Source organism: Betta splendens, chromosome 9 (assembly GCF_900634795.4).
Source record: "Betta splendens chromosome 9, fBetSpl5.4, whole genome shotgun sequence".
Classification (NCBI taxonomy): Eukaryota; Metazoa; Chordata; class Actinopteri; order Anabantiformes; family Osphronemidae; genus Betta; species Betta splendens.
In genome coordinates, this window is record NC_040889.2 from 22,449,347 (window position 1) to 22,475,858 (window position 26,512).

Genomic DNA, 26,512 nt, shown 5'->3' on the forward strand with positions numbered 1-26,512 from the left:
TTATTGATATGATATGGATGAGGGTGAAATTGATAGAATGTGATCCTCCAAAGTGGAGACGGATCCGATATCACCTGCAGCTGCACGCAGGTGGACCGTGTTCTCTGGACCCATGTTGGGCTGCCGTACAGGTACTGCACAACTTGTGCAGAACGTTTCTAATGTTCCTGTTCGATGCAGACAAATCACATCAGAGTTTAGTGAATCTGTGTGAGCGTCAAAATTGCCTGGATGTTCCCACGTCTGACCTTGAACCCTCAGACCTGATACGTGCACCAGATCTCTGAATCAGGCGATAGCGGTGATGAAAGCAGAAAAACAGTTAGTCGACTTTGGCACCTGCGTCCGTCTGATGCGCGTGAACCTGATGATATTTCACGTCAAGGAATATGAAATGTGGCCAATGATTTTCCCACATGGTCTCACTGGTGCACTTCAGGCGAACAGGTTAGTGTGTGTGTGTGTGTGTGTGTGTGTGTGTGTGTGTGTGTGTGTGTGTGTGTGTGTGTGTGTGTGTGTGTGTGTGTGTGTGTGTGTGTGTGTGTGTGTGCGTGTGTGTGTGCGCGCGCGCGCGCGCGTGCGTGCGTGCGTGCGTGCATGTGTGCGTTCATCGGTATGTGCACCAGCATGTTCACAGGACAGTTTAATTGGACGGCGCTGATGCGCTGGACTGCGGCCAGGCCTCCGCGCCGCCACCCGACAGCCTTGGTGTTAGTCTGGAGGCTGCGCGCTGACGAATCGTCCTGTCGCTCTGGCAGAAAGACAAAGATGTGCACGACCTGGTTTCTTAGATTAGAAGTTTTCCGTGAGCTTGACCCTCCACCTGCTTCTCAATGAGCTGGAGCCCAGAGCGAGTGATCCCACACAGGATGGACCCTTTGAATGTCTCTGATTTTCCTCTCCATATGTTCTACAAACGTCTGAGATGTTTAACATCACATCACAGCGGTGAAGATACAACATATAGACTTATTTATGTTTGTTATGGACAGGTTTGTTACTTCCTTCCCATCCTACATCCTCTAAATATTCAGTGATTGCTTTTCCTTATCTCCTCTTCTCTTCATCATCTTTTGTGTCTCTTGTTCATCGTCACTCATCTTCACGTTGATTTTACCACAATAATTATCGCCCAATCAAATTCCTGTGTATTCCCTCCTGTGGGCCACTTTCTGTCACACCGTGTGACACAGGTGATAAATAATCAGCTGCATTGTTCATTCCTGTGTTACCTGCCACACCGCGAGCTTGACACGAGCGTAACCCAGCTATTTTGCCCTGCCCTCAGGCTGACAGGCACATTCCACTAATCTACGCTAAGCATCCGTCCTCCAGGCTCCCACTCCGCTTCCTCCCCATCTCTGTGTTCATTACTGGCATCGTGTGCAGCTGCAAGTCATTTATTAATCTCCCGTCAGCTGTTCATTTGCTAGCTGCTGGATTCCAGACGCCGCGTTATTGTGGGAAAATCGGCTCCAATCAACGACCCGTGGACTCGGGCTCGGAGACTGTGAGCGACAGCGTCAGATCTGTGGGAGATCAGGATCGCTCACTCATCCGTGCAACTGAAAACAATCAGCGCATTTTGAACAACGTTAGGTCTGATTCATTTTGACGTTAGTGTTTGGTGGATGTCTTGCAGCCGTACTGTTTTATTTACTGTCCCTGTCTCTTGAAATTTCCCTCAGACCAACCGAAAACACAGTTTTGGTTTTATTTCCTTGCCTCCTGTTTTAACTTCTACTGAATGTATCCTGTATGAAGCCAACCTTAATTGACTCTAATAAAACAGGGTTGACTGCTTTTTACTTTCTGCTGCTCCCAGACAACTAAACTTTCAGGCGCACTATAATCCATACAGATGTACACATAAAAACATAATGAATAAGTAATTAGACAGGGAGAATTATGCAATACGGAGCGCTGCTGAGATTTGGAGATGTCTGAAACAGGAAAATGTTTCTGGACTAGAATATATAATGAACAAAGTTTACTGCAGCGGCACTTTTTTTACAGGTACAAGTGCATGTGTTCGTCTGAGCTGAACAGCAGGCTCCCAGCATGCTTTGCTGTTATGTAAAACAACGGGTCGTGGCGGTTTGGAGGGAGCCTGAGCGCCGTGGCTGCTTAGTTAGTCGCATTCGGAGCGACTCGCACAGACTCGCACAGACGCCCACTGTGTGCGCGCTGTTTATCTGTTTATCCGTGTGAAAAGCCAAACTCCGCGAGCTGTTTCTTGGCTTTGTTTCCTGCTGCTCCGCAGACGCAGCTAGAGGCGACGGCCCCCCATACTGCTTTTATTATCTCGGCCCTCTCGCCTCCCTCGCCGCCCCGTCCCCTCTCTCTCCTCTCCCCTTTCTCTTCTCTTTCTGTGTCTCTGCTCCACGCTGCTTCGCGCCGCACTCCAATTTCCACCGGCTGAAATCGGAGCGAGAGTGGGGGGAGATAAAGCCAGGAACCAGGGGAGAGAGGGAGGCAGGGGTTGATGGGGGGATGCTGATGGAGGGTGGCGTTGAGAGGGCTGGAAAGGCCAACAGATATCAGGGAGTCGCACTGAGGAGAAAGATGATATGGATCCTGCTGGGTTGTTTTCGTTCTCCTCCTTGTTCACTCTCACTTTATCGTTCACTTTATATTTTCCCATCTTTGCCGGAAAAGGAGCGTCGGCTTAAGTGCTGAAACACTGTTTTCCCTTTGATCTGGGAGATAAAATGTACATAACAAAAGTTAGAAACATAAATGAAACGAGCCCGGGAGCCGCTTTCCGTGTGATGTCTCGCAGCAAAGGTTGTACTTGTCAAACGGGATGATGGAAATAGACGTTTATTTCTTGGCAGCGGGTGAAGAAGCCACGAGAAACAAAGCGGAGCGGAGTGATGAGTTAGTGGGAGATGGCAGAGGTGAATTAAAGAGACTTTACAGAGGAAGCAGCGCAGAGATCTACAGGTTCCTGTGGATCACAAAACACAAACACGCATCCGTCATCTATATATAAAACATTAACATTCTCAGTGCATCACAGTGTTAGAATAACAAGCATTATGACCCTCTATTAGATTGATCGCTGACGTGTTACAATGCTATTAAATATCCTCTGAGTTGACACATTAATTGTTGATATTGTCGTTTATAAAAGTCTATGAAACAATAATGCAAACATTTCAGCAGGGACTCTTTAACATGAACACACATCAGGGACCGTGATGTAATTAAACTCACCAGCACGAAGGCTGGATCCGAAGCCTGTTAAGCTTTCCTTTAGGGCAGTGGCTTCGCTAGCAGTGACTCAAACATCCAGTACCTCCGGCTGCATTATTGCTACATCGTGTCCAAATGGCGAGTTTTATTGTGAAGGGCATTTCCTTGGTTTGCTTAAACGCGGTGCACACGGCCCAGTATATCTCTATTAGCCTTGAATTGTTCTAATGACACATTGTGTACAAGGTTACTTACTTTGTCTCCATTAGCCATAGTGTGAATGGTTATTAGTCTGCTAGCACTGACCTGTGACTCCAGGTCTGCACACGTGGGCTATAGACACACACACACACACACACACACACACACACACACACACACACACACACACACACACACACACACACACACACACACACACTATTGACTTGGCTGAGTTGTGACCTCTTTCCCTCCTTTGCTGCCATCTCCCTTGTATTGATTTCTTCTCGTCTTTTCCCACATCTCTCTCTGTCTCTTCCCCCCTAATGTTTGGTCTTTTCCTACTGTATCTTCTCTCCAATCCTTAGATTTAAATTATTAACCGCCGTCAAAATTTATAAAGGAGGTCAATTCGCTTCCATGCCGGTGACCCCTGACGGGAAAGGCCGCTGCGTGTTTGTGTGAGTTGGTGTGTGATGGTTCCGTGCCTGTGGACCGTAATCCTTCATTTTGAGTGAAGCGTTCCGTGAATCTGAAAATGCATCTGTGAGCATGTGCTTATATTGATGCTTGTTTCCGTGTGTGTGTGTGTGTGTGTGTGTGTGTGTGGTAAAACGAGTATGGTTCCAGTTCCCTGTGGACTTGCTCTCATGTCCTGGAATGTCCTGCTTCACTGCCTCTCCAGAGCTGCTGCAGGACACAGATGTGCGCACGCACTGACATTCTCTCTCTCACACACACACACACACACACACACACACAAATACATTTAAGAGTCATTCAGATGTGGACCCGGACGGGACAGTGATGATCCCTCAGTGTCACAGTGTGAAGCCATTAGGAGAACGGACCCATACAAGTACACGTGAACAGAACTGAGTTGCTCACAGACGGAGCCTGGTCGATGTCACACTGGAGCTGATTTCACCCCCGGAGGCAGAGAACTCAGTCAGCCCTTGTTCGCTCCCCTCGATCACAGCACCAACACAAACACGTAATGATCAAGCGTCAGGATTCTGACTCTCACTGTGAAGGTGCAGCCACTTGGTAGTCGAGCCAACGCTTGCATGAGACCACTCCATGACCTCCCTCCATGGAGGTCGTGAGTCAAGCAGCAGGCTGCACGCTTCCTCCGTCTGCCTGACTCAACCCACACATGTAACTCATTAGTGGAGGTGACGCTGACTCCACAGGTGGGTTAAACAGGTGGGTGCATAATGATAAGGGTCATAAACATAGAGACAGACTCCACTCAAGGACACTGATGACCACACATGGAACAGGAAGTGACATCACAGACAAGTCAAACACCACAGCGCCTCTGCAGGCTGGAGGGCCGAAGTGCACCCGTACCTCTGCTAATCTCTGCTACTGTACGTGCTCCAGCAGCCGCGCTTCTGTTTTAAGCATCTTCATCAGCTCCTTTAACACAGCAGTGGTCAGTGCAAGTCTGGTGGCAGCGCTACAAGGCTTGAAAGAAACCCCCTGGAGTAATATGCCGTCCCCACGGACTGCTTTACGTACCGACGACAGTCATAGGACTCGTCAGCGCCGCGATGCTTTCAAGTAAAGCGGGACATTACGCTCTTCACAGATTAGTTGCTTCCATCTTGCGTGTCTCTGACCCCACGTCTCTGCCTTGTGTCAGACTCTGTCCCTCTGTGGCACTGATGAAATAATAATAGCCAGTGTTGGCATTTTTTCCCTCTATGCTCTGGTTCTGTTCCCTGGAGGCCTGTCTGCTTGACCTGTTACTGATCACATTTAAACACCACAAAGCCTTTGAGTGCTTTTTGCCCCCGTTCCCTTATCTCTTCCTTTTTCTGAAGCATTTAGCCTCAAAAGCCCCAGACTGTTTTCCTGTCTCTAACTCGCTGACTCTTTGCTGAATGTATTTCTTTCTAGCTTTTTTTCTTCTTTTCATCTCTGCTTCACTTCATTCAAAGAAATCAAGACTTTTCACTTTTGTCTCGCCGTATTACTGTTTGTGTCTGTTTTCTTCATCTGTGTATTTCTGTCAAAGCACAATGGGGAACAGAGACAGGGAAATGAAAATAATATGTATTTATAGAATAATAGACAGACTATAGACCAACGGGCTGAGTGGCTTTAGGGACGCAGCGGGAAACACATGTTTTTGCTTCTAACTGATAACACGCAGACGAGTATTTAATTTCCACTGACGCGTCTGAATCGGTTTGTTGACGTTGAACAATTACATGTATTTATTGCATTTTCTCATATTATTAAAAAGTTTGAATCAGATGACTGAGATTGGAATTACTTCTCATAATGTCCCAGTGCATCTAAAAGCGCAGCGAGGCAGCGTGTCGGTGGAAATGTTTCTAATTAAGAACAAATCCAGTTAATTAAAACAAACCCATTCATTTGGTTGACACTGGGTGGATTAAATAATAGACCCGGCTTTCGTCTGCTTTGTGTCAGACGGCTGCAAATCCATTTCTATGAAACAGGCTTTTCCATTTTGCCGATCGCTTCTGTGGAGAAGCTGTTTCTCATCATCCCCCTGAACGTTCCTCCAGGTCTGTAAGCCTCCGGCTGCACGTGGCTTCAGACTGAGCTCTGACTGCGTCACATGTTACAATATAAGGAGTCTTTGGTGTAGAGATTGGTGAAAAGGACTTTAAGTTACATACAGACTGTGTACGTGCAGCGAACCATCGAACCTCTGCTGTGCGGCTCCGCTTTTCTCTCCATGTTTAGCTGCCGTTTCCATTTGTCAAATAAAAAAAAAAAGCCTCCAGACTTGACAAAGCGCATTCCTGCACTATTGTGCTTTCTACTCTCTGCTGACAAGCAAACTTTGTTATAAGAACCGACACCCCAGGACTGAGGGAACTGTGTGGAGGCTGTGTGAGGAGTGATTGATAGGAATGTTTGTGACAGTATCCACTTGTCTTGATACTCGTCTTCCATTTTTCATTTGCCCCCCCCCCCCTCGCTGACAGCAGTGGTTTTGTGGCTGTGAAGCACTGTCATGCTACAGAGACCCCAAATCCCATGCTTGTTTTCTCATAACAGAACATCTGAATGCGCCGAGAAGAGTATCTGAGCCCAATAAGACGGCGGATGATCAGAGGCCTTCTAAGTCTGGGGTGAATCACTTAGCGCCGGGCTCCGCGGGCCTCGCGCTAGCGAGCGGCGCCGACTCAAGCGCCGCCGGTCGCACCGGCGCGGCTCGGGATCCGGTGACATCCGTCTTTAGCTGCTTCATGTGGATCCACGCTGTTTGTTTTCGCCTGACGTGCTTTCTGAGCGAACATGACATTGACGGAAAGCGGGGGACCTGCGCTGTCGTGCATGTGGATGCGCGCGAATTCTGCTCCACATATTTGCGGCATCAAAAAGTTTGCCGCGCTTTTGTTTCTGTTTGGGATTTTCAAATGCACTTTTAGTCCCCGACTGACATGTTCAGCGCCAGATTACGTTACCTTCATCCAAACAGTGAAACAACACAATAATGGAGACATTTATAGTATTGAGTGCTTCTTTCCCAACTTCAAAACATTAAAAAGCACATTTTGTGTTTTATTATTTATTTATAATTTTAAATGCAGGGCTGCATTAGCAGAAAAGACCAGTGTTCTTTCACCCTGCACTGCTTTCACAACACGACTCTCCCTTTGTGAAGAAAATCAAGTCCGTCGTCCTGTAGCTCACACTGAAATCCTGTTGTAGCGAGTCCTTAAGTGCAGCTTGATTCACGTGAAAACTCTCCTCTCCATTTTCTGACCGTCCGGTCTGGTGTCAGACCAGCGTACTGTACGTGTGCAGCTTCAGCCTCGCCAAGAACCCGCGCGCATTTCATCATTGCGGCCATCGATTTGGACTCGTCTCCCAGCTTTTCTGCGCTCCATACGTTCCGTCCTGTTCTGTCTCGACTCGTCTGCTTTTTGTTTTTCTGCACTCGTGCAACACTCGCTGCCCGGTCGGGGCCACCGGCCCATACTGTACCTCTCTGTCTGCTCCTATGCAATACCGTGCAACATCCTGGTTTATGCCCCAGTCTCACTGGATGCTGAGTCGAGAGCTGAGCTGCTCCATAAAATATAATGTTACACTGGGTTTATTTACTTCCAAGAAGTTTATAACTGTTCGGAAGCAAGTAATCTGTGGACATTAGACGCGTACGTCTAGACATTTATTATCTTTACATCTTGAGAGAAGTGAACGTACTGGCTAATACATCACACTGTACCTGCGTAATGATGCTATGCTGCTGACAGCTCAGCTTAATTGGCCACGTACAGTAAGCGCAGTAGTGATGCAGTAGCTTTAAATGTGCATGTTTTCCAATTATTTATTGACGTCCCGCTTCCCACGTCCCGATCCGTCCCATACGCTTCCTCTGCGTCCGCTTGAGGCCGTTTGCCGTAACTAGCCGCGTTCCATATTTGAGCCGCTGCCTTTAATTGCCTTGCGCTCCTCGTTACTCCGTGGGCTCCGCCTCCTTCCTCCCCCTTTCGGCCTTTTGGTCGTGGAGCCCATTGAAGCTGCTAGTCGTCGCGGCTTTAGTCCTGGGTCGCTCGCTAGTGCTAATTGCCTCCTTAGCTGCTGTTTTCCTAGCCTCTACCTCGCTCGCTGTGGCCCTTGCTCTTTCATTTTACGCCGTGAAGCCATAACAATCTCCCTTGTTTGCGAGTTTGCTCTGGTATCGGCGTTGGTTTTCATGCTGCCTTTGCTCTTTGCCCTCGCATCTCTCTCCCCCGTGTTGTGCAGCAGTACCTTTCACAAGCTCTTTACTTTCTGCCTTACTTTCCTTCCTGCACTCTTGGCCATTACCGCTGTTTGAGCTGCCACATCCTCGACGTTTCCCTCATGCTTTTTATCTCTTGCATCTTCGGGCTCCTTCTTACAGTATGTGCCTTGACTTTGTATAAGTTAAAAGCCAGGCCACCTCGGCTTCTGTCTACTGCATCTTCCACAAAGACGTCCTGTAGCCTGTCTTACTCTTCGCCCTCGCGGGGTCCTGGTTGATTCTCCTGCCGACCATTAACGCTCTCTGGGCGCCCACGATCCCGCTCGCTCCGTCTCACTTTTTGCCATCCTCTCCGTCCTCTGCCTCTAAGCTGCCTTTCTTATTATAACCGTCTTTCACTTTCTCTAGTGGCAGCAACTTACTGGAAGTCTTCATAAATAATAGGCCCAAGTCAGATTTTTGTAGAGCCCCACTTTCCGGGTTTCTGGGGTAACAGAAATAAACCGCTCATCTTTGCTCATCTGCTCCAGAGTTCCTGTATTTCCTCTAGCTTTTCCTTCCTATTTCTCATTTTCTCGCCCTTTCCCACCTCTTTTCCTGTCACCCTCGCTCTTCCACTGACTCTGTCATGATGCCCTCCATTACTTTGGCCAATCCTCCGTTTCACTCATTTCCCTTCCCACTCTCTCTCGTCCGTGAGCTTAACCTTCCCTTTCATTCTCCGGTGGCTCCTTGCTCTCTCTCCTCCTCCCACCTCCAGCTTCATTGTTCCTCTCTCGTCATGCATTTTCAGCCTTTACTCGTCTGCTTTTAATGCTTTAGACCTTGTGTTCTTCTTGCCCCATATTTTACTCAGATCAACCAGCTCCCCCTTTCTTCTTTTGCTCTGTGGTCGACCTCCACCTCTGCTGTCGTGCAGATCTATAAACTTGGGTAAAGGTGTTTTAACTTAACTCTTATTCTTCACAGAACACGCGAGGAAATGAATGAGAATGGGAGATTAGCGGCAGAAATGCAAAGGAACACCAAACTTGAGTAAATCCAGAGTAAATCTACTCGGTCAAATGACCTAGGTTTGTAAATGGCAGCAGATGTTCTGTGATTACCTCCTCCTTCTGTTAAGTCGCTCAGATTCTTACTGTGCGCTGCTTTGACATTTCTCCTTAAACTAACATAGACGCCGCCTCACAGGGGTGAAAACTTTTAAACGACTCCCCGTCAGCGACAGCGCTTTCAAACCTTCAAATCGTAACAGTGCTTTTGCTTTCGTCTGCAGGTCTGGTGGTCAGAGAGGCCAGTATAGAAATAACACGGCAGCAAGTGGAGGAGCTGTTTGGGCCTGAAGATTACTGGTGCCAGTGTGTGGCCTGGAGCTCGGCCGGAACCACCAAAAGCCGAAAGGCCCACGTCCGCATCGCATGTAAGTAGCAGGCAGCCACACATACAGCACACGGCACGGGACGACTCCACTGGGACCAGTCTGATGAAAACCACCGCGTGTGAACGATGTCATGAGGAGGGCGGAGGAAAGTGATGAAGCTCCCACATAATGCAGGTGGAGACCTCCTCCGCTGCCCGTGGCGGTGTAAATTATTACAGCGCTCAGTCACGGCCGTACAAGGGCAGGAGTGGGCAACACGCACTGCATGAACCAGTACAATATGACACTTGTTGCCTGTTGTTTAAATCAGGGTGCGTGCGGCCTGTTCGTCCCAGTCGCCGCGGTTACGGCCCGCTGGCGAAAAAGACAAAAAGAAAACGACCTTCTGTGGGTTTTCACCAGCGACCGACGTCGGACGAAGGCGTTACTTCGCGCGGCGGCTTCGCGCTAAGTCGCTTTGAATGTGAACCGGTAGCAGCGGGAAAGTGTTTGGTTTGCATTAGCAGCAAATCAATAAACCTGTGAAACCGCATTAGGAGAGTAAACAAGGAGGCTGATAGAAATAAGATAGAACCACAAACATTAATGCTGAATTACATTAATCATTTCCTCCGAAATCCTTGCGTATCAACTTGAATCCTGAATAAAAATGTCAGCGTGCGCCGGCAGAACTCCTCAGAACGGATGAAAATACAAGCTCACCCTGCGTGATACATGTTGGGGAGACGCTGACTGGTTCACCAGCAGCAGCTTCCTTCCGTGGTCTGAAGACTTTAATAAGGCAACTGGGAGCCTGACTCTAAGGTCACCGAACGGGTCGGCTGCAGAGAACCCGACCAGACTGGAGAGTGCTCCAGCAGACGGGGAACGTGCACGCATCACATGGGGACATGGTTTTGGGCCTGTCAGGCCCCAGCGGCCGGCCAGAGGAAACGGGCCCGCTGCGAGCGACGGACTCGTGACAGCTCTGGAACCAGCGTGGAGCGGGGTTGCTGCAACGCTGGGTCGAAATCATCAAAAGGAAAAAAACAACAACAAAAAAAACTGCCTCGTTTGCTCAGGTCCTGTTCAGGTCCAGGAGGAGATCCGTCACGTCGGCCCTCGTTTCGCTCCGGGTTCAATCACTTGGCTGGACATAAGTCTGGCTTTGACTTCTTCCATTTATTGACTTAAAAAACAGTCTGGCATTAAGAGACACAGACAACAAACCTGTGCTGCTTTTTAAAACTAGGACATTTGTAGGAAAATTAATGAGCGCGACTCACAATATGTCTGCTGTAACACGGCGTTTGAATGCAGCAGCGCGGTGTTCCTGCTGGTTCTTCTTGTGAGCTTTAAAGCTCATTTGAATCCAGAACTACTCCCTGCGTGCCGTCAGTATGTGAGGATGTGTTTTTGCCTGTCAGCAGAGAGTTAGTGACACAGTTAGAAATATCCTTCTAAGCTCCGCTAATAACATCCTTGAATGGAACGGGCCCTCCTCGGGGGGCAATGAAAGCTGGGTAATGCGCTGCTTTTGGCTCACGTTCGGGCGGGCGGACGCGCGCGGAGAGTCGCGTGCGGGGGGGGGGGGGGGGGTGCGCGCGCACGCGCACTCGCGAGGAAACGGGAGGCGGATTTACAGGTGAGACGTCCGCCTGGAGCTGATGGAAGGAGCCTCGAGAAGGTTTGAAGAGCCGGTTGGAGTCAGGGAGAGGAGATGTGATTTAGTGGGGGTTCACTCCTGCCTCTTCCTCCTCCTCCTCCTCCTCCTCGCGCTCCCTGCCTTTGGCCGTCACTCTGCCCTTCACATTCTCTCCCCCTGTTATAACAGTGATTTCTCCCTTAACCAGATCTGATTACAGTCATCCTCCTCTTGTGATAACCTTTTACTTCAGATCGAGCCAGCCTCCTGACCTACCCTGCTTTCGCCTCCTATTTGGATTCGCCGCTGTGATTAAAATGCTTCCTGGCAGCTCGGCCTCGCTGAGCAAAGTGTCTCTTCTCCCGCGCCGCGCTGCAGCGATTCAGCGTTTCTCTCCGGCGCGCGCGTTCCGCTCCCCATTTTCTTATTTACCTTCACCCCCGCGCCCCCCCGCGCGCGTCTTCCCGCGTTGGCACTCGAAGGCGGGGCTTAAACGGAGCTCGCGGCCGCATAACGACAATCAGTGTTGCGGCCGTTAAAGTGTCAACCACGCAATCAGAGATATTAAATCTGAGTGATTTGTCGGTGTTTCGGAGCGGAGCGCCGGAGCCGAGTTACGGGCTTCATTCAAGTCTATGAAGCGGCGGAGACAAACGCAGACACGCGCAGACCTGCACGTGCGCGCGTGCCCGGCGTCAGTCACGCTCTTCGGCCCCTTCAGCCGTCGGGTCAAGTCTTTCTCCGGCGACGGATTAGCGACATGTCAAGGTCACGCGCGCGCGCGCGCACACACACACAAATTTCCACTGATGGCAATTTGTTCTGCCACCTTCCGCTGAGACGTGTGTGCGCATAGCAATCAGCCGCCCGGACGCTCGGGGGCAAACGCCGCAACCCAGGCGGCCGCTCGTGTGGAAAAATGGCGCTCAGTGAATTTCTTCCGTTGTGCTCATGATGCAAACGTCTCGGCTGCTGTGTTTGTTTTTTCCCCTTCAATCACGGACGAATCGCCCCGAGCAAAGCGGGCCCCGCGGTGATTTCTCGCCTCAGATTCCTGCACTCACTCGTCGCTCGAACCTCGGCTACTGTAGCAACAACTGCAGCGGTTTGGCCGCCGTTTCTGATACGAACCCGGCTCAGTTACCCAGAATGCAAATTGCTCCGCCGACCACAAATGACATAGTTTGCTTACAGTGGCGGTTCCGTCTGTGCTTAAGCAGAAGTCATACAGTATGAGCCGCACATTGCTTTTAGAAAGTCTGCAGAAAAGCTGCAGTCGTTTTCTCTGGGTGACATCATCCACGTCACGATGCTCTCAAACACTGAATAAACATTTTCATAGCGGGAACTCGTGCGTTTGGACCTGCTTGTTGCCAGGTGTCAAGAAACGCTTCACTGTTCGGCAATTTTGAGTTAGTGGCACAAAATACACGAGTGAGTTTCTGAAATATGCTCATCGTTCCCCACATCTCAAATTGCTAAATATATATTTTGTCTTGGTGAATCGAGAAACAACTGAGACCCGGGACCCGTCAGATGTCTCATAGAAACCATTGTTTTGACTCGTGGTTAGCAGCGTTTCGGTTTTTCTTACCTGTTGGATAAATGAAACAGACAGATCATCGGTCGCTTTGGGTGAAATCCTTTCACCGGATCTCACATGCTCATTGTTTTACATTGGCCATATTCTGTCGCCAGTCAGATTCTGTGACATCTACTGCAGCAGACCTGCATCCAAAGCTAATGCTATTAGAATTGTGACAGTAATTTTTTAAAATTCATAATCAAAAGTAAATATTTTCTGCAGGTTGCTTTTACTTGTGCTGCTGCGTTTGCTGCCGCTCAGTGAGAATCGAGGCGAGAACCGGTTTGGTTAAAGTCACAGAGCAGAGATACAAGCTGTGCAGAAACCCATTAAGTTAAAATTAGTTTGGAGGAATAAAAAGCAGATTTAATGAAATAAGTTTGAACTTCGACCCAGGGCAATCTGTCGTCTCTAACCCACTGTATAATTTCCCAAACGCAGAGCCAGCGTGCTGCACCGGCCGCTGCAGTTGTTGACTCGTGGGGAACTTGTCTGTGGATGAAAAGACCTTGTCTGATGTGTGGAGCTGATCGCAGGTTGTGGAGTGTTGAAATGACAGGGTGGAGGGTTCGGTGAAAGACCTGGCCCGAGTGAAGAGAGACTCTCTAAAGTCACTTAGAGGAAATGACTCCCTATATAACCACACTGAAAATGACTGTGACACTCAAGGTCACCGTCTACCTTCATTTCCTCCATTTTTGATATTTGAGATTTTTTGGGGGAGTTTGAAGACGCCTGTACAAGATCCCTGAAATTGGAAAAGTACCCGACCATAGTGTGCTACTGTAAATACTCTCCTTAGGGTTGGGACGTGTTTGAGAATGGTTGTCTAAGTTTAATCATTAATTATAAATGCTTTTACAGTATTTGTCTGATTCTTCTGTCTGAACTTTCTTTTCCGACGCTGAAGGAGAGCTCCGTCTTATTTGCTCACGTTGCCGTTTATTGCTGCAGCAGCTCCACCGGGGGAAGAAGTTATGATTTGGCATGGGCAGAATGCAAGGCAGAGACACCCATTTTGGATAATTGCTCTGAAATGTGCTTATGTCGAGGTGCCTGAGGCTCCAAACCGAACCGCAAACACAATAACAGCTTTAGTCGAGCGGCTGAAGAAGTTTTGGGCCGAGAACGGAGGGAGAGAGGGAGGGAGACGCAATGAAGACGAGAGAGAGGGAGCGGCTTCATGCAAGAAGAGGTCCATCTTTGAATCAGCGCTTACACACACACACACGGGGGAGTACATGCCACAGGACACCTGAAGTTCTGCCCTCTGCACTCCTCAAACCCTGTTGTAATCCTAAAACCTTGTTTAGTGAATTTCTCTTTGCTTCTGTTATATTTATGAAGCTGTGAGGCTGATCTGCAGCGCAGGAGTGAAGCGGGGTCAGTGAATTGATATGACACAGCTGTCCCTCCTCTCCTGTGAACGTTTCCCTTGGGCACGGACACACACACACACACACACACACACACACACACACACACACACACTTTTCCAGTGACGTGACTCCACCTTGCCTGCACCATTGAACACAATGTCACCTTCTCTCTCTTCCGCCGCACACTGCTGTTACCACCAAACTTGTAAAAATCTTTGTGTCGAGGACCCCCGACTTAGCATTGCGTGTGTGTGTGTGTGTGTGTGTGTGTGTGTGTGTGTGTGTGTGTGCGTGCGTGTGCCTGTGTGTGTGCGTGCGTGTGTCTGTGTGTGTGCGTGTCTGTGTGTGTGTGTCTGTGTGTGTGTGTGTGTGTGTGTGTGTCTGTGTGTGCTGCGCGCTCATCCCCGGAGCAGTTTGCTTTAATCTTCTTTAATTTCATTCTCAATCTTTATGGAAATCAACTCTCACAGCCAACTCCTCATTGCACCATCTCCCTCACTAATTAAGACCAGGAAATTGTTCCTGAAATTGTCTGGCATGAGAGAAGCGTGTGTCATCCCTCCATCACTTCCTCCTCCTCTCCTCGTGTTTGCTGTTATTTATTTCTTTAACACGTTACAGGCGCCTTCCTCGTCCCCGTGTGGGGACCCCGCCGTTCGCGTCGGTAATTGCTGTGTGTTGATTTGTTTGTTTTTCTGCGTGTCCTGTGTGTATTGTCGTCGCTGTGACAGTTTCCCTCCGTCTTTGTCTCCGGCCGTGCGTCCCTCCGTCTCGGTGCTGTGTGGGAAGCCATGTGGTGGATTTAGGGCTAAAGCTTTGGGTGATTACTCCCATAATGAACCATCACGCTCTGTTCAGGCTGTCGTCCCCCGCAGGGATTGACTGTATTATGAAGTTATCATTCAGCCTCGGTAATACTCTGTGTCCCCGCGTAACTGCCTTGGCCAATGCAGCTCTGAACATGGGATCTGATATGAGTAGATTTACACTGCATGAAATTAAAGCCCGTCATTTGGACGGGGGACGTTGTTCTGGAGAGTTTGGGAGATCTTAAAAGCTTTGTCAGTGAAGTACGACAGCCCCATTATCTCGGCCGCCTTGTTCACACATATGGATTCACGTGTGGCAGTGTCCTAGCACTCGTCTCCACTCGTCTCCACTCATCTCCACTTGTGTTTAACTTACGTACAAGGCGATTTTCCTGCAGTGAGGGTCACAGTGTGAAAGGGAAAACGTCTGGACAGGTAAAGACAAAGCAGTGTGTTCCTGTGGTCCTCCCCCACACACACACCCTTATAATCCCCTCTCCTCTCACTCTGCCTCCCCCTGTGTCTGCTGGTCCTGATGAAACACCCAGGGAGTGAGTGAGTTGACTGGTTTAGCATCATGGTGTGGGTCTGTGCCCGTCTGTGTCCACACATGGTGCTGCACAGCTGACGGATAAGGTGATTAAGAGTACACCTGGGAGTAAAAGGACACAAGGAGAGGAGAGCACACACACACATGCACACACACACTGGGTTTTTGCCCTTCTGTGAAAGTTTTCTGTATGGTTTTAAAAAGTAAAGGGCGGGTGGTGGAGGATTTGTCTTCCCTACCTACAGTCATCCTTCACAAATGAACAAAGTGACTCTAAACCTGCTCAAAGTGAAAAAGTTTTCACTGAGCTCAAACACAGCGTCAGTAAAACAGCCGCCTGAAACTGAACACCTTGCCTTTGTTTACGTGCAGCAGAAGACTGGATGAATTCATGTCATCATTGGACAAAGCTCAGCCTTTTGTGACAGTGAGACAAAGTCATCCGCTGAGAGAAATACACAGGAAACAGCTGGAATCTGTCCTTCCATTCATTCGTTCCACCCACAGCAGCCTCACTGTTCAATTCGTATCGTCTCACGCCTTTTCTTGTCTCCCTCGTCCTTTGTTTCGCCATCATCTGTTGCTCTGGTTTAAACGTCTGCCTATTTGTATTTAAGTCTGCGACTCTGAGCATTTTCACCAGAAGGAACGGCGTCAGCGGTGAAAGGACGAGTGGAGGAAATGGCAGCGCGTTCCACGCTGCTTTGTAACGCTGTCATTTATCGCAGCATGTGGACCATTAGTGTGACTCCTCTATTGTCTTTGGCCTGTTTGGGATCCCACAACTCTGGCACCAGTGTGAGCCTGGATATTGTGCGTGATGGAGGGGCAAGTAGTCTGACAAAGCAGGCTCTGTTCAGCGTGTGAAGCTGCTAAAGTGCTTGATATGATCATCAGCAGAGAGTGTGTGTGTGTGTATGTGTGTGTGTGTGTGTGTGTGTGTGTGTGTGTGTGTGTGTGTGTGTGTGTGTGTGTGTGTGTGTGTGTGTGTGTGTGTGTGTGTGTGTGTTTGTATTCATGTTGTGAGGACCAACGTGATTTAGGATTAACATTTGAATTAGCTTCAGGCTGTTTAGGTTGGCTCCAGGAACTGCAAGTGTCTGGATTTCTCCAATGACGTCAGTGATTTGAACCCATCTTTCAGCCGTCGTGACTTTTTCCTTCCTCCTCTCTCTCCTCAGACCTGAAGAAGTCCTTCGAGCAGGAGCCTCTGGGAAAGGAAGTGTCTCTGGAGCAGGAGGTGCTGCTGCAGTGTCGCCCTCCGGAGGGCATCCCCGCCGCCGAGGTACGTGGAACGCTACCATTCACACGCGGCGCGAAGGAAAGGATGTAAAAATAGAAATTGTCAAGTGGAAATAACTTGAAAGTGCAACAGAAAAGTCATTTTATTTCAAATGTGACACATTGGGAGCGACGCGCGGCAGAGCGGAGTGATGGGGTGAGTGCAGGCTGTCTGGCAGCGAGGGTGACCTGAATGAAAGCGTGTCCTCCCGACCCTTTGGAATTAGTTTTTACCAGCTTTAAGACTACAAAATAAAGATAAGACTAGATTTTTCTTCCAAATTTCCAAAATAAACGTAAAAAGTGTTAATTGGCAATTGTGAAGCTGAGCGGAATGATTAGCGTGAGCAGAAAATGTAATTACCTAAAAACAGGATTCAATAAAGTCCCAAATTAAAGATTAACTCAATTATTTTAACTACATCATTCTTATTTGTCTCATTTTTTTCCCTCCAACTGCTGTCAGCGACTATAGTGTTTCACCTCATATATAGACGTCAGTGGAACAGGCTGCATTTTTTTTTTTTTTTTACTTTGCGACTGACAGTTGCTTGAAAGCTCTGTTGCACTGAGGCAAAACTGATCCAAACAGGCAGAGTTTAAACTTAGACGTAAACGTCCCCAGAGAGCCAATTTGAGCTTGCAGCACACCAAGAAATGTCAGTAACGGCGGAGGATTTGCATATTCCTTTGGTATTTCACATTTTAATACTGCCTGATACTGTACCTGAGCTCTGCAGAAAACTATCAGAGTTCGTCAAAGTGAAGCGCTAGCTCTTCAAATAAAACGATAAGGGCTCGAGCACATCTTCGGCCCGTTGACATTTTCTCCGCTCGTCTCTTGTCACACAGTAAACTATTGTAACTACAGTGAACAATGTCAATTAGAGTTCAGATTGTTCTCCCCTCTCCTGGCTTCCTCTGGCGGCGTTCCCACCTCGGCGGATAAAATAGACATAATTTGATTTGGCCGGCCGCTCGGGGAGAGCCGCTCAGCAACCGGAGAAGTCTGCGCTGCCGGATAAGGAGCCTTTGAATCTGATTCTGCTCCTCGGGCTTTGATAGTCGTTTTCAATTGCACCTAAGTACACAGCTCCCCCGAGAGAAGGGGCGAGAGGGGAACCGCAGGAGGCGGGCGAGCGAGGGAGGCGGGCGAGTGAGGGAGGCGGGCGGGCGGGCGAGCGAAGGAAGGAGGCGGGCGAGCGAGGGAGGCGGGCGAGCAAGGGAGGCGGGCGAGTGAGGGAGGCGGACGAGCGAGGGAGGCGGGCGGGCGGGCGAGCGAAGGAGGGAGGCGGGGGAGTGAGGGAGCCGGGCGAGCGAGGGAGCCGGGCGGGCGAGCGAGGGAGGATCTCGGCCGTCCGGCGTACACAGTGGGGGGTGGGGGCGAGAGAGAAGGAGACGGGAGGAGGGGTTGAGTTTCACGGTCCCTGTCGATCTACAGCTCTGGATTAGAGTAGTTTAATTGTACCGTCGGTGCAGACGTTCAAGCCCCAAACTTGGAGGCTGTTCTCGACTAATTTGAGCCTTTTTCTGTGTCAAAGCTGCTTTCACACTCTCAACACATGCTCCTTCATAAATCTCAGCGCTGATGACTCATTCCTACCTCTGCCTTCGCTCTGCGTTCGAGCCCCGACACCTGTTTGAACACAGCACACGGGACTCGGGCACACACACACACACACACACACACACACACACACACACACACACACACACACACACACACACACACACACACACACACACACTAACACAGACGCCGCACTCAGAGCAATTTTTCCAGCGTGTTCAATTTGCTCCCTTTTTCCATTCCTTTCTCCTGTCATAATGGGATCTCAGGGCAAATGGATTGGTCTGTCTCCCCTGTCTGCCGAAGCTGATTAGGGGGATTTAGGTTTAAAACCCGCTGATGACCTCAGGCTGTAGCCCCGACTTTCTTTTTTTATCTCGTCCGACTTTATATTTCTCTTTGTTCTTATCGCGCCCGTTCGCTTCGTTCCAATCACTTTCCTCTATTTTCTTGTTCCTCCTGCTCTCGGCCGTCTCGTCGCGTACACACAGGTCTGTTTGTTGAGCTTGGCCCTTGTTGTCCCCGTCCTGCGACCTCTCTGCAGCGTTCTAATATTAGCGGTTGCGGTTGCCGCGTCGACCAATTGACAATTGCTGTAAAGTTGTCAGCGTGATGAGATTGGTGTCCTGTTATATGATACATCTTAATGGGCAGCATGTGGCACGCACACACACACACACACACACACACACACACACACACACACACACACACACACACACACACACATGCAGGAAAGCACATTTCAACACACTAATGACGACAGGAGCGTGTTCGCTTCGAGAGCTGAGGCTCAAATCAATTGGATGTTGCAAAGGAAACCTGTACACACGAACTAATGCACCATTATTTCCTTTCTACTTTCGTTTGACAGCCCCGCTGTTATCAGTCCATCTCCTCTACAAGTTTTTTTTTCTTCCTCTTCGCTTTCATTCTCGAGCTCCTGAGAGACACAATTTGAGACATCGGGAAATCCTTCAGAAACATCTAAATCTCTTTAAACTGAGATAGAAAACCTTTAAAGGCTGACGGAAAGCTATTGGAGTCAGCTGGGAGGGTTCAGCAGTTCACTGGGAACGGCTTTACGGACACAGACACGGAGTGGAGCTCGCTGTTCACTTTATGATACTCCCACAAACCTCATGAGTTTAGATTGATCGATTTCTGATTTGGTTTTTAGCAACTTCTACCTCTTTCGCTTTAGCTCAACCGAACAGGTCAAACTAAACGGGGTCCTATAAAGACACACCAGTGTGTGATGCATGCGACCTGAAAGGCCAGGGAAGCCAGTAAAGCCATGCATAACAGATGCTTTTAGGTTGTGTGTGCGTGTGCTGTGTGTCTGTGTGCATATTTGTGTGTCTGCTTGTCTGCGTCTGTCTCGGTGTGTGAGTGATTACCCCAGCTGCAGCGAAATAAACACATCAGTGTATGGTGACAGGTCCCCCCCCCACCCCGCGTGTAGCCCTCACACACACACACACACACACACACACACACACACACACACACACACACACACACACACACACACACACACACGGTGTCAGACAGTATCTGTGTTCGGGTCTGGAGCCCGGTCAAGTTCCTGTCACATTCTCAACCACTCAATCCACACCCGAAATTAGTGCAAGTTCTTCACTTACAGCGTATCACTGGCTCATGATCAACTCCTGCTTCAGGGGAGGCGTTTGAAATAGAGACCCACATTTGCTTCAGTGTTATAAGTACGGAACTGGGGTTTTTCATTTTTACGTTGACTAAGGTGATGTGAGGTGCTTTTAATAGTGTAGGTGGATTCAGGCTGCAGCCTTTTTTTTATCAACCAGCGTTTGTCCTGATTATTTCACCTTGAACAACCTGCTTCGTTGCCTCATGTGACATCAGCCACTTGCTCACACTGGACACGGTTTGGCGTTTCTGCATCTTCGCTGCAACATAGACGTAACGAGGTGACATGCGATAGCGGATAATATTCCATCAGCAGCAGCAGAATTAACCATGGGCTCCACGTACTGTTTATCGCACAAACAGGACCTCTGCTGTGAGTCCGTGTGGGTGCGGCATCAACCCGTCAATCGCAGCTGTCACTCAACGCCCTCAGCGGAGGCTTTAACAAGCTTTGAAATCCTATTAATGAAGCAATGACATCATCAATAAGACAAAATAATATATGTATGACCACTTTCACGCCTCGCTGGAGCCAAGACTTGTTTTCTTCTAAAACAATCTTTTAATTTGGTCTTAAATGTTACATCAATTCATTTCAAGGTGAAGGTAAAATTCAAATGAGTAATTATGACAGCGTCGGTTCCATAAAACCCCAGCATCTAATGAAACATTAGCTCCTTGCTGCTGCTGCCGTGGAGCCAGTCATTTGTCATCCTGGCCTTTCCCTGGAACACGTGTGATCTGCCTGCGTACCTGCGACCATCTGTGTGTGTCCACGTGCACGAAAACAATTTATGTAATGCCGCCTCCCCAACAGATCCTTACCTTAATCCCCTTTGATCCCGCATAGTAAGCCCCACAGCTCATCTCCCATCACATTTTACCTTGATCCTCAACCTCTGTCAGAAATCATCACCGTAATCCACAGATTAGTCAGCAATCTCTTCCTTTAGTCCCGCTGTACGTGAATTATTGAAATGTGCGTTAAGATTATTAAAATGTTGTCTATCGGTGCAGAGTCATTTAATAATGGCACAGCTGAGGAGGCTTTTGTGCGCCCGCGATGAAGATATATTCGACTCCATCAGCGCGGCCGCCTTTTAGAACCTGCTTCGTGTTTTTGTCAGGATGATGTCGCATTGTGCACACGGAGAGGGAGACAAATGCATACGTCCAGCGTGAGCTGTGGGAGCGTTCAGTGTCAGTGAATCCAGGCGTTAGTCACATCCCGCTCCAGAGCCAGCGGACGGTGCAGGATGGAATCGGAGGTGGGGACGTTCCTTCGCGGCAGCACCATCATGGAACCGCCCTCGGGCCCGTTTGGTTCCGGTGGCCGGTTCCGTCTAGACTGGGGCGACGCGTACAGTAACGCTGAGTGCGAGCATTGTTTGCCGCAAAGACACCAAAGCCGTATTTATCCTCGTAGTTTTTCTATTTCTGTCCTGAGCGACTGTAACTCTAAGCACTCGCGGCACATCCGCTCATGTTAAAGGCCAAACTATCAATCAAACCCGGGCGCGTCTCCTTACATACAGCTGCCACGTGCTCCGCTCCTCGCTGACAGGCCGAGCGGCATCGTTTTCCGCGAGCGCTCGGACGCGGTCGGAGGCGGTTTCTAAATGCGGAGCCCGACTCGGACCGACGAGGGTGGGAGATAATGAAGGTGTTGGTCATCAAACCAGCAACTTTCTCCATCTCCATTACTTATTCAGAGGCTTGGGGAACCCAGGAGGATACGTTTCACGTCTTCCTGGCAGTCGAGACATTTTGCTTTAAATGAATGCTTATCTGTTTATACATATTTTATAACTTTGGACTGTGTTCCTCCTCGTTCCTTATTTCCTGTCCCTTTTAACCTTCCGCCTCAGTTTTTCTCCCCATCCTTTCAAATTTTCGCCCTCTTTTCTTTTGCCTCTCGCACTGTCTCTCGCCCGTGGTCTATTTATTTTCTTCCTTCCTTTCATTTTGTGGCTCTTTGTCGCTGCCGCTGTCTCTCCGTCCTCCTCATGCCCCCTGTCTCTCTCTCCTCGGCTCTGAGACGACGCTGTGGAGTGGTGGTGACAGCGCGGGGTGTACTCCATTGTCAGGCAGCTCCCCGTGCCGCCCTTGGCAGCCCTGACAGCGTTGTCACGGATGAATGGATACACTGTTTTGACACAGGGTTCGACGGTGTCAAATAAAGAAACACTGTTCTGTTCTGTCAAGTTTTATGAGTTGCCGGAGCGTGTAAGTCTTTCTGGACCGTAAAATACTTTACAATTTGTAAAGTTTTGCACAGAAGCCTTTTACGTTCATGTACAGAATTTATTGGTAAAACACAAAACTATTGGAATGTGAATAAAGTCAAAATAATAGTTCATAAATTAACATTTTTGCTTGGTTCTCGATTTGATAATGCAATAATATATTCTATAATAATAATGTTATATAATATTTAATTTTACATGTTTAAGTGCCAGAGCAATTGGGGCAGTGAGATACTCATTTGGGACTGACTGAACAGTTTAATAAGCCAATGCTTTGAATGATTGCCACCAATTAATTGCTTTTCATTCACATTACTTTGCAGCTAAGTAGTCTTCAGCGAATTTAAAGGAGGATTTGTCAGTGCAATTATTATTAATATAAATTTGGCCGTGCCGATGAGACAACATTATCAGATGGCGGCTGTGTTTTCTTTGTGAAGCAGACAATGTGTTTGTAAGGATACGGGCTCGTGTGCTGCCTGATTGGACGTCGTTATGCAGAGCTTTCTTTAACACTGTGTGGAAACGTGTGAAATCGAGGATGACCGCGTTTTTGTTTTTTTTTTTTTTTTTGTGCTTATACTGCTCACACCCTGGAACTGAGGCTTCGGCTTATCAAAGATGATGCCAAGACGCTCCTGGCACCGAGGACGCTCCTCCGACTTCAGAGGAGTCGTTCTTTAGCGTTCGCCGGCTGTGGGAGACTTGATTGTGACCGGACAGATGCTGATGCACTGACGCTCCTGTAGTTTAGGGAATCATAAACACAGATGTGGCATGTTCTGGGATAGGTGGAGTTCCTTCAGGTGAAGTCAAACTTGTTGCACATCTCATCACCTCCAGATTCTGTATCTGACCTCGTCCTTCCTTTAATACTGTATCTCATTCTGTTTGTGTATTTGCAACGGGGGCTGGATATAAATCACACACTTCACACTTATGTTGTAATGTTTTTGTTTTCCAAATATGTTGTTGTTGTTTATGACGCTTCCACTTTACACTCTGCACCCTTCAACCAAATGAAAGACTAACGAACGGGGAGGTCCCCGACCGTTCGGCCGACCCAGCTAATAAAGCAAAGCTGATTTTGTTATTGGGCGGTTTTAATAACGCTGGAGAGTTGGAGAGTCAATTAAAAAGGATTAGCATGCCCCCAATCAGCTCAGAGCCTCTTCATGCTTTAATGATTATGGAGTGTCATCAGCACTCCTACGCTGTACAGTGAATCAGCTTTGACATGTGCATACACGCACGCACACACGCACACGCACATACGCACGCACACACACACACACACACACAAGCTATTCACATATTCATTTTATTTTATTATATATTCTAAAGGAATCATACATTATCATTTAGTTTGAATTCAGACTGTCGATCACTGACACCTGTTGCTGATTGAACATATGAATCAATTTACCTAAACAGCATGTTTGTATATGAGTTTAACCTACAGGTGTTTTTAGGTCATAGTGATAAAACACGTAAATGCGCCTCAGCGTCTTCGTAATCTGCCTTACTCCCTCCTCCTCCTCCTCCTCCTCCTCCTGTCCTCTCCTGCTGCTGCCATTAGTGATGTTAAAGTACTTAGTGAACTGGAGTGTTTGCCAGGAAAGGCAAAATACATCACTGTCCAGAGAAATAAAGAAAGCAACGGAGAAACAGATACGGGCTGACTTCAACACTTTCACCGCGTTGACCCGTAACCGTGCACAGGGCTCTTCTATAATTTAACAGCCTGTCAATCATTTCAGCGCCGGCTCGCAGGCCACGCGCTTCCTTTAAAGGCTCGAGGAAGGTCCATAAAATCTCAGCAGCTTTTTACTTGTAAAAGTTGCAGCAAAAATACATAAATTAGTTAGTCCTTTGTACTGATTGCTGGAAAACGTTCTGGGTTTGCAGATTACCAAGAAGGCAAAGCTCAGTGGAGCTGAATCTGAGTTTCCCAACTTGCAGTCCCTCCGTCGCTAGGAACGCTTCCCCTTTTAACTCTTCCCCGCTGACACGCGAGGTGTTGATTCCGATCCCAGCTGCTGATACTAGGTCAGTGTCTGTTTGGGGAAATGTCCCCTGATGTGTCTGAGCTGCTGAGTGGATTTGGATGTTTTCCGTCTTGCCTCTCCCTCTAATGATTTGAGCCCAGGGTCTCATTTTAACTTCTCGTCCCCTAACACTCTCACCCAGAACTGTCATCTCCGTATTCTCCCCCGGTCCCCGAGCTTCTACTGCTACTGCTCCCATCCCAGTTACTGAGCACAGCGTCTCTTAGCTCTCAAATGTTTTTTTATTTGCATATTGTGGCTCCAGTTTAAATTTGTTGGTTCTGAATGTAATGATAATGAATCATCCTCACATTATTGCATGGGGATATATATTTAATTAAATTATTTATTATTAATAATAAATTGTGTCCATAGAAAATATGGTTAAAGTGGAGTAACTTTTCATTTTGCTTCTCTTACAACATCAGGCACACAGTGAAATATTTGGCTTGTGAATATTGAAGCCATGTTTCACAGTCAGAGTCTGAAATAAGTCCAATTATGTTGTCTCACCTTCATTTGTGACTCTCTGGGTTTGCTTTAAATACATTTTGCCCGTGTTTTCAGCTTTCATGCCTCCATTGATTATCAGTGTGTTTTCCTAGAAATGAATGTACTAAGCTAAGCAACTTTAATCAAATCCTTCTCGCTGGCTGCATTGTGTTCCTCGCCTGGCGATGTTATTGTATTGAATATCCTGTCAGGAGAGGCCTGGACGTATTCAGGCTTAAATAAATTCAATATCAGCTCTTTACTAATGCATGGCGCCGCCCTTGGCTTCCTGGTTGGCGTTGCCAAGTCTCACTTCCTGCTTTGTACCTTATCTTTCCGCCACTAAGACACTGACCACTTTCTCTGCCTCCCCTGTTTTGCCCCCCCCCCACTCACCAATCACCTGCATGGTGTCTCCAAGGGGCACCCCGACCATCAATCCTCCACACGCTCTTCTTCTCCAGAGGGAGAGGAGCTGGACTTTCTGGTGGATTATTTTTTCACACACACATATACACACCGCAGTTCATGCTCTGATAAAATATTACCCATGACACCTTCCGCTCGTCTTCTGCTAATGTTCTTTCTCCTCTCCTTCCTGTTCTCCCCTGCATTCCTCGCATGACTTTTACTTTCCTCCCCTTGTTTTCCCAAGTGTTGGGTCTAATGGATTACCCCTGTATATCTCCCCCACCTCCGCTCCCTTTTCCTCTCCACTCAGCATCTGAATCTCCTTCCACTCGCCCTCCATCTTTCTTTCCCTAATTGTTGACATTGTATGGAAATTCCGCATGGCTTCGCTGCTCCCTCTTTCTCCGTTACCTCCTCATTACCTTTTCATTCGCCTTTTACATTCAAATTTTCTCCTTCCTTCCCTTCCTCACGCACTTCCTCCTGCAATTTGTTGACATTGTCGTGTTGGCTTTAATGGATCACCCACCGATATCTGCTCCTCGCCTACACTTCCTGCTTCCTCATCCTCCTCCGCCATAATTACTGCCTCCCCCAGCTCCTCTCTGTCTCGCTGCCTCACCCTCCCTCCCTCCCTCACCGTTGCCGTGGAAATACCTTTTCTCTCTTCGACCCTCTCTTGAGATTGTTCCCCATCTATCTTTCCCTCTCACTGTGTCTCTCCACTCTTGAATGTTGACATGAGAGGGTGAGTCTAATAGATCACTGTGAAGCATCTGCACCTGTGTTAAATCTCAGAGGTAACAGCGCGAGCGCACGTCCGTGTGTGTGTGTGTGTGTGTGTGTGTGTGTGTGTGTGTGTGTGTGTGTGTGTGTGTCTGAGAGAGAGAAGTGAATGCAGGCTTTCTATTCAGCACATCACTGACCTTCTTCAGTGCTCAGTAGCTTCCTTGCTTTACACATCGTCGTCCTCTGTTCTTCTCCATTTCACTAAATTCTACTTGTTCTCTCATTTTGCTCTGTCCCTCTATAATTTATAAGCTCGTGGCGCTTGATTGACTTTTGCTTTAGTTTACAGGGACCTACTGATCTATCAGACTAAGGCTCTGAGCTCTGTTATGACGTGATGTAAACGCGTAAGGTTTAGAGTTACAGTGTATTCTGAGTCGAGGCTGAGTGAAATATTACTCATGCATCGTTTGGTAGAAGGTCCATTGGAATAGTAGGTTATAAATAGGCCTCTGTGGGCCTATCCCAGTCCAACTGGGTGTCCTTCTGTGTCCCAGTTCTGTCTGATTGGGACATCAAGGAAAGCTCTCTGCTATTCGTCACACTCCGCTGCACGC

At 48.3% G+C, this 26,512-nt stretch overlaps 1 protein-coding gene across 4 annotated transcripts in view; it reads left to right on the top strand.

The window, feature by feature from the left end:
• Positions 1 to 26,512, top strand: part of unc5ca (unc-5 netrin receptor Ca) — a 119,268-nt gene that overhangs the window by 62,181 nt on the left and 30,575 nt on the right. For 3 of the 4 annotated variants that reach the window (XM_029163105.3, XM_029163106.3, XM_029163107.3), the window contains exons 3-4: positions 9,396 to 9,539; positions 16,629 to 16,732. In XM_029163105.3, coding sequence (XP_029018938.1) covers positions 9,396 to 9,539; positions 16,629 to 16,732 — 248 coding nt within the window. Of the gene's footprint in view, positions 1 to 9,395; positions 9,540 to 11,675; positions 11,893 to 16,628; positions 16,733 to 26,512 lie in introns of those variants that run through there. The other variant, XM_055512156.1, reaches the window with a different exon arrangement.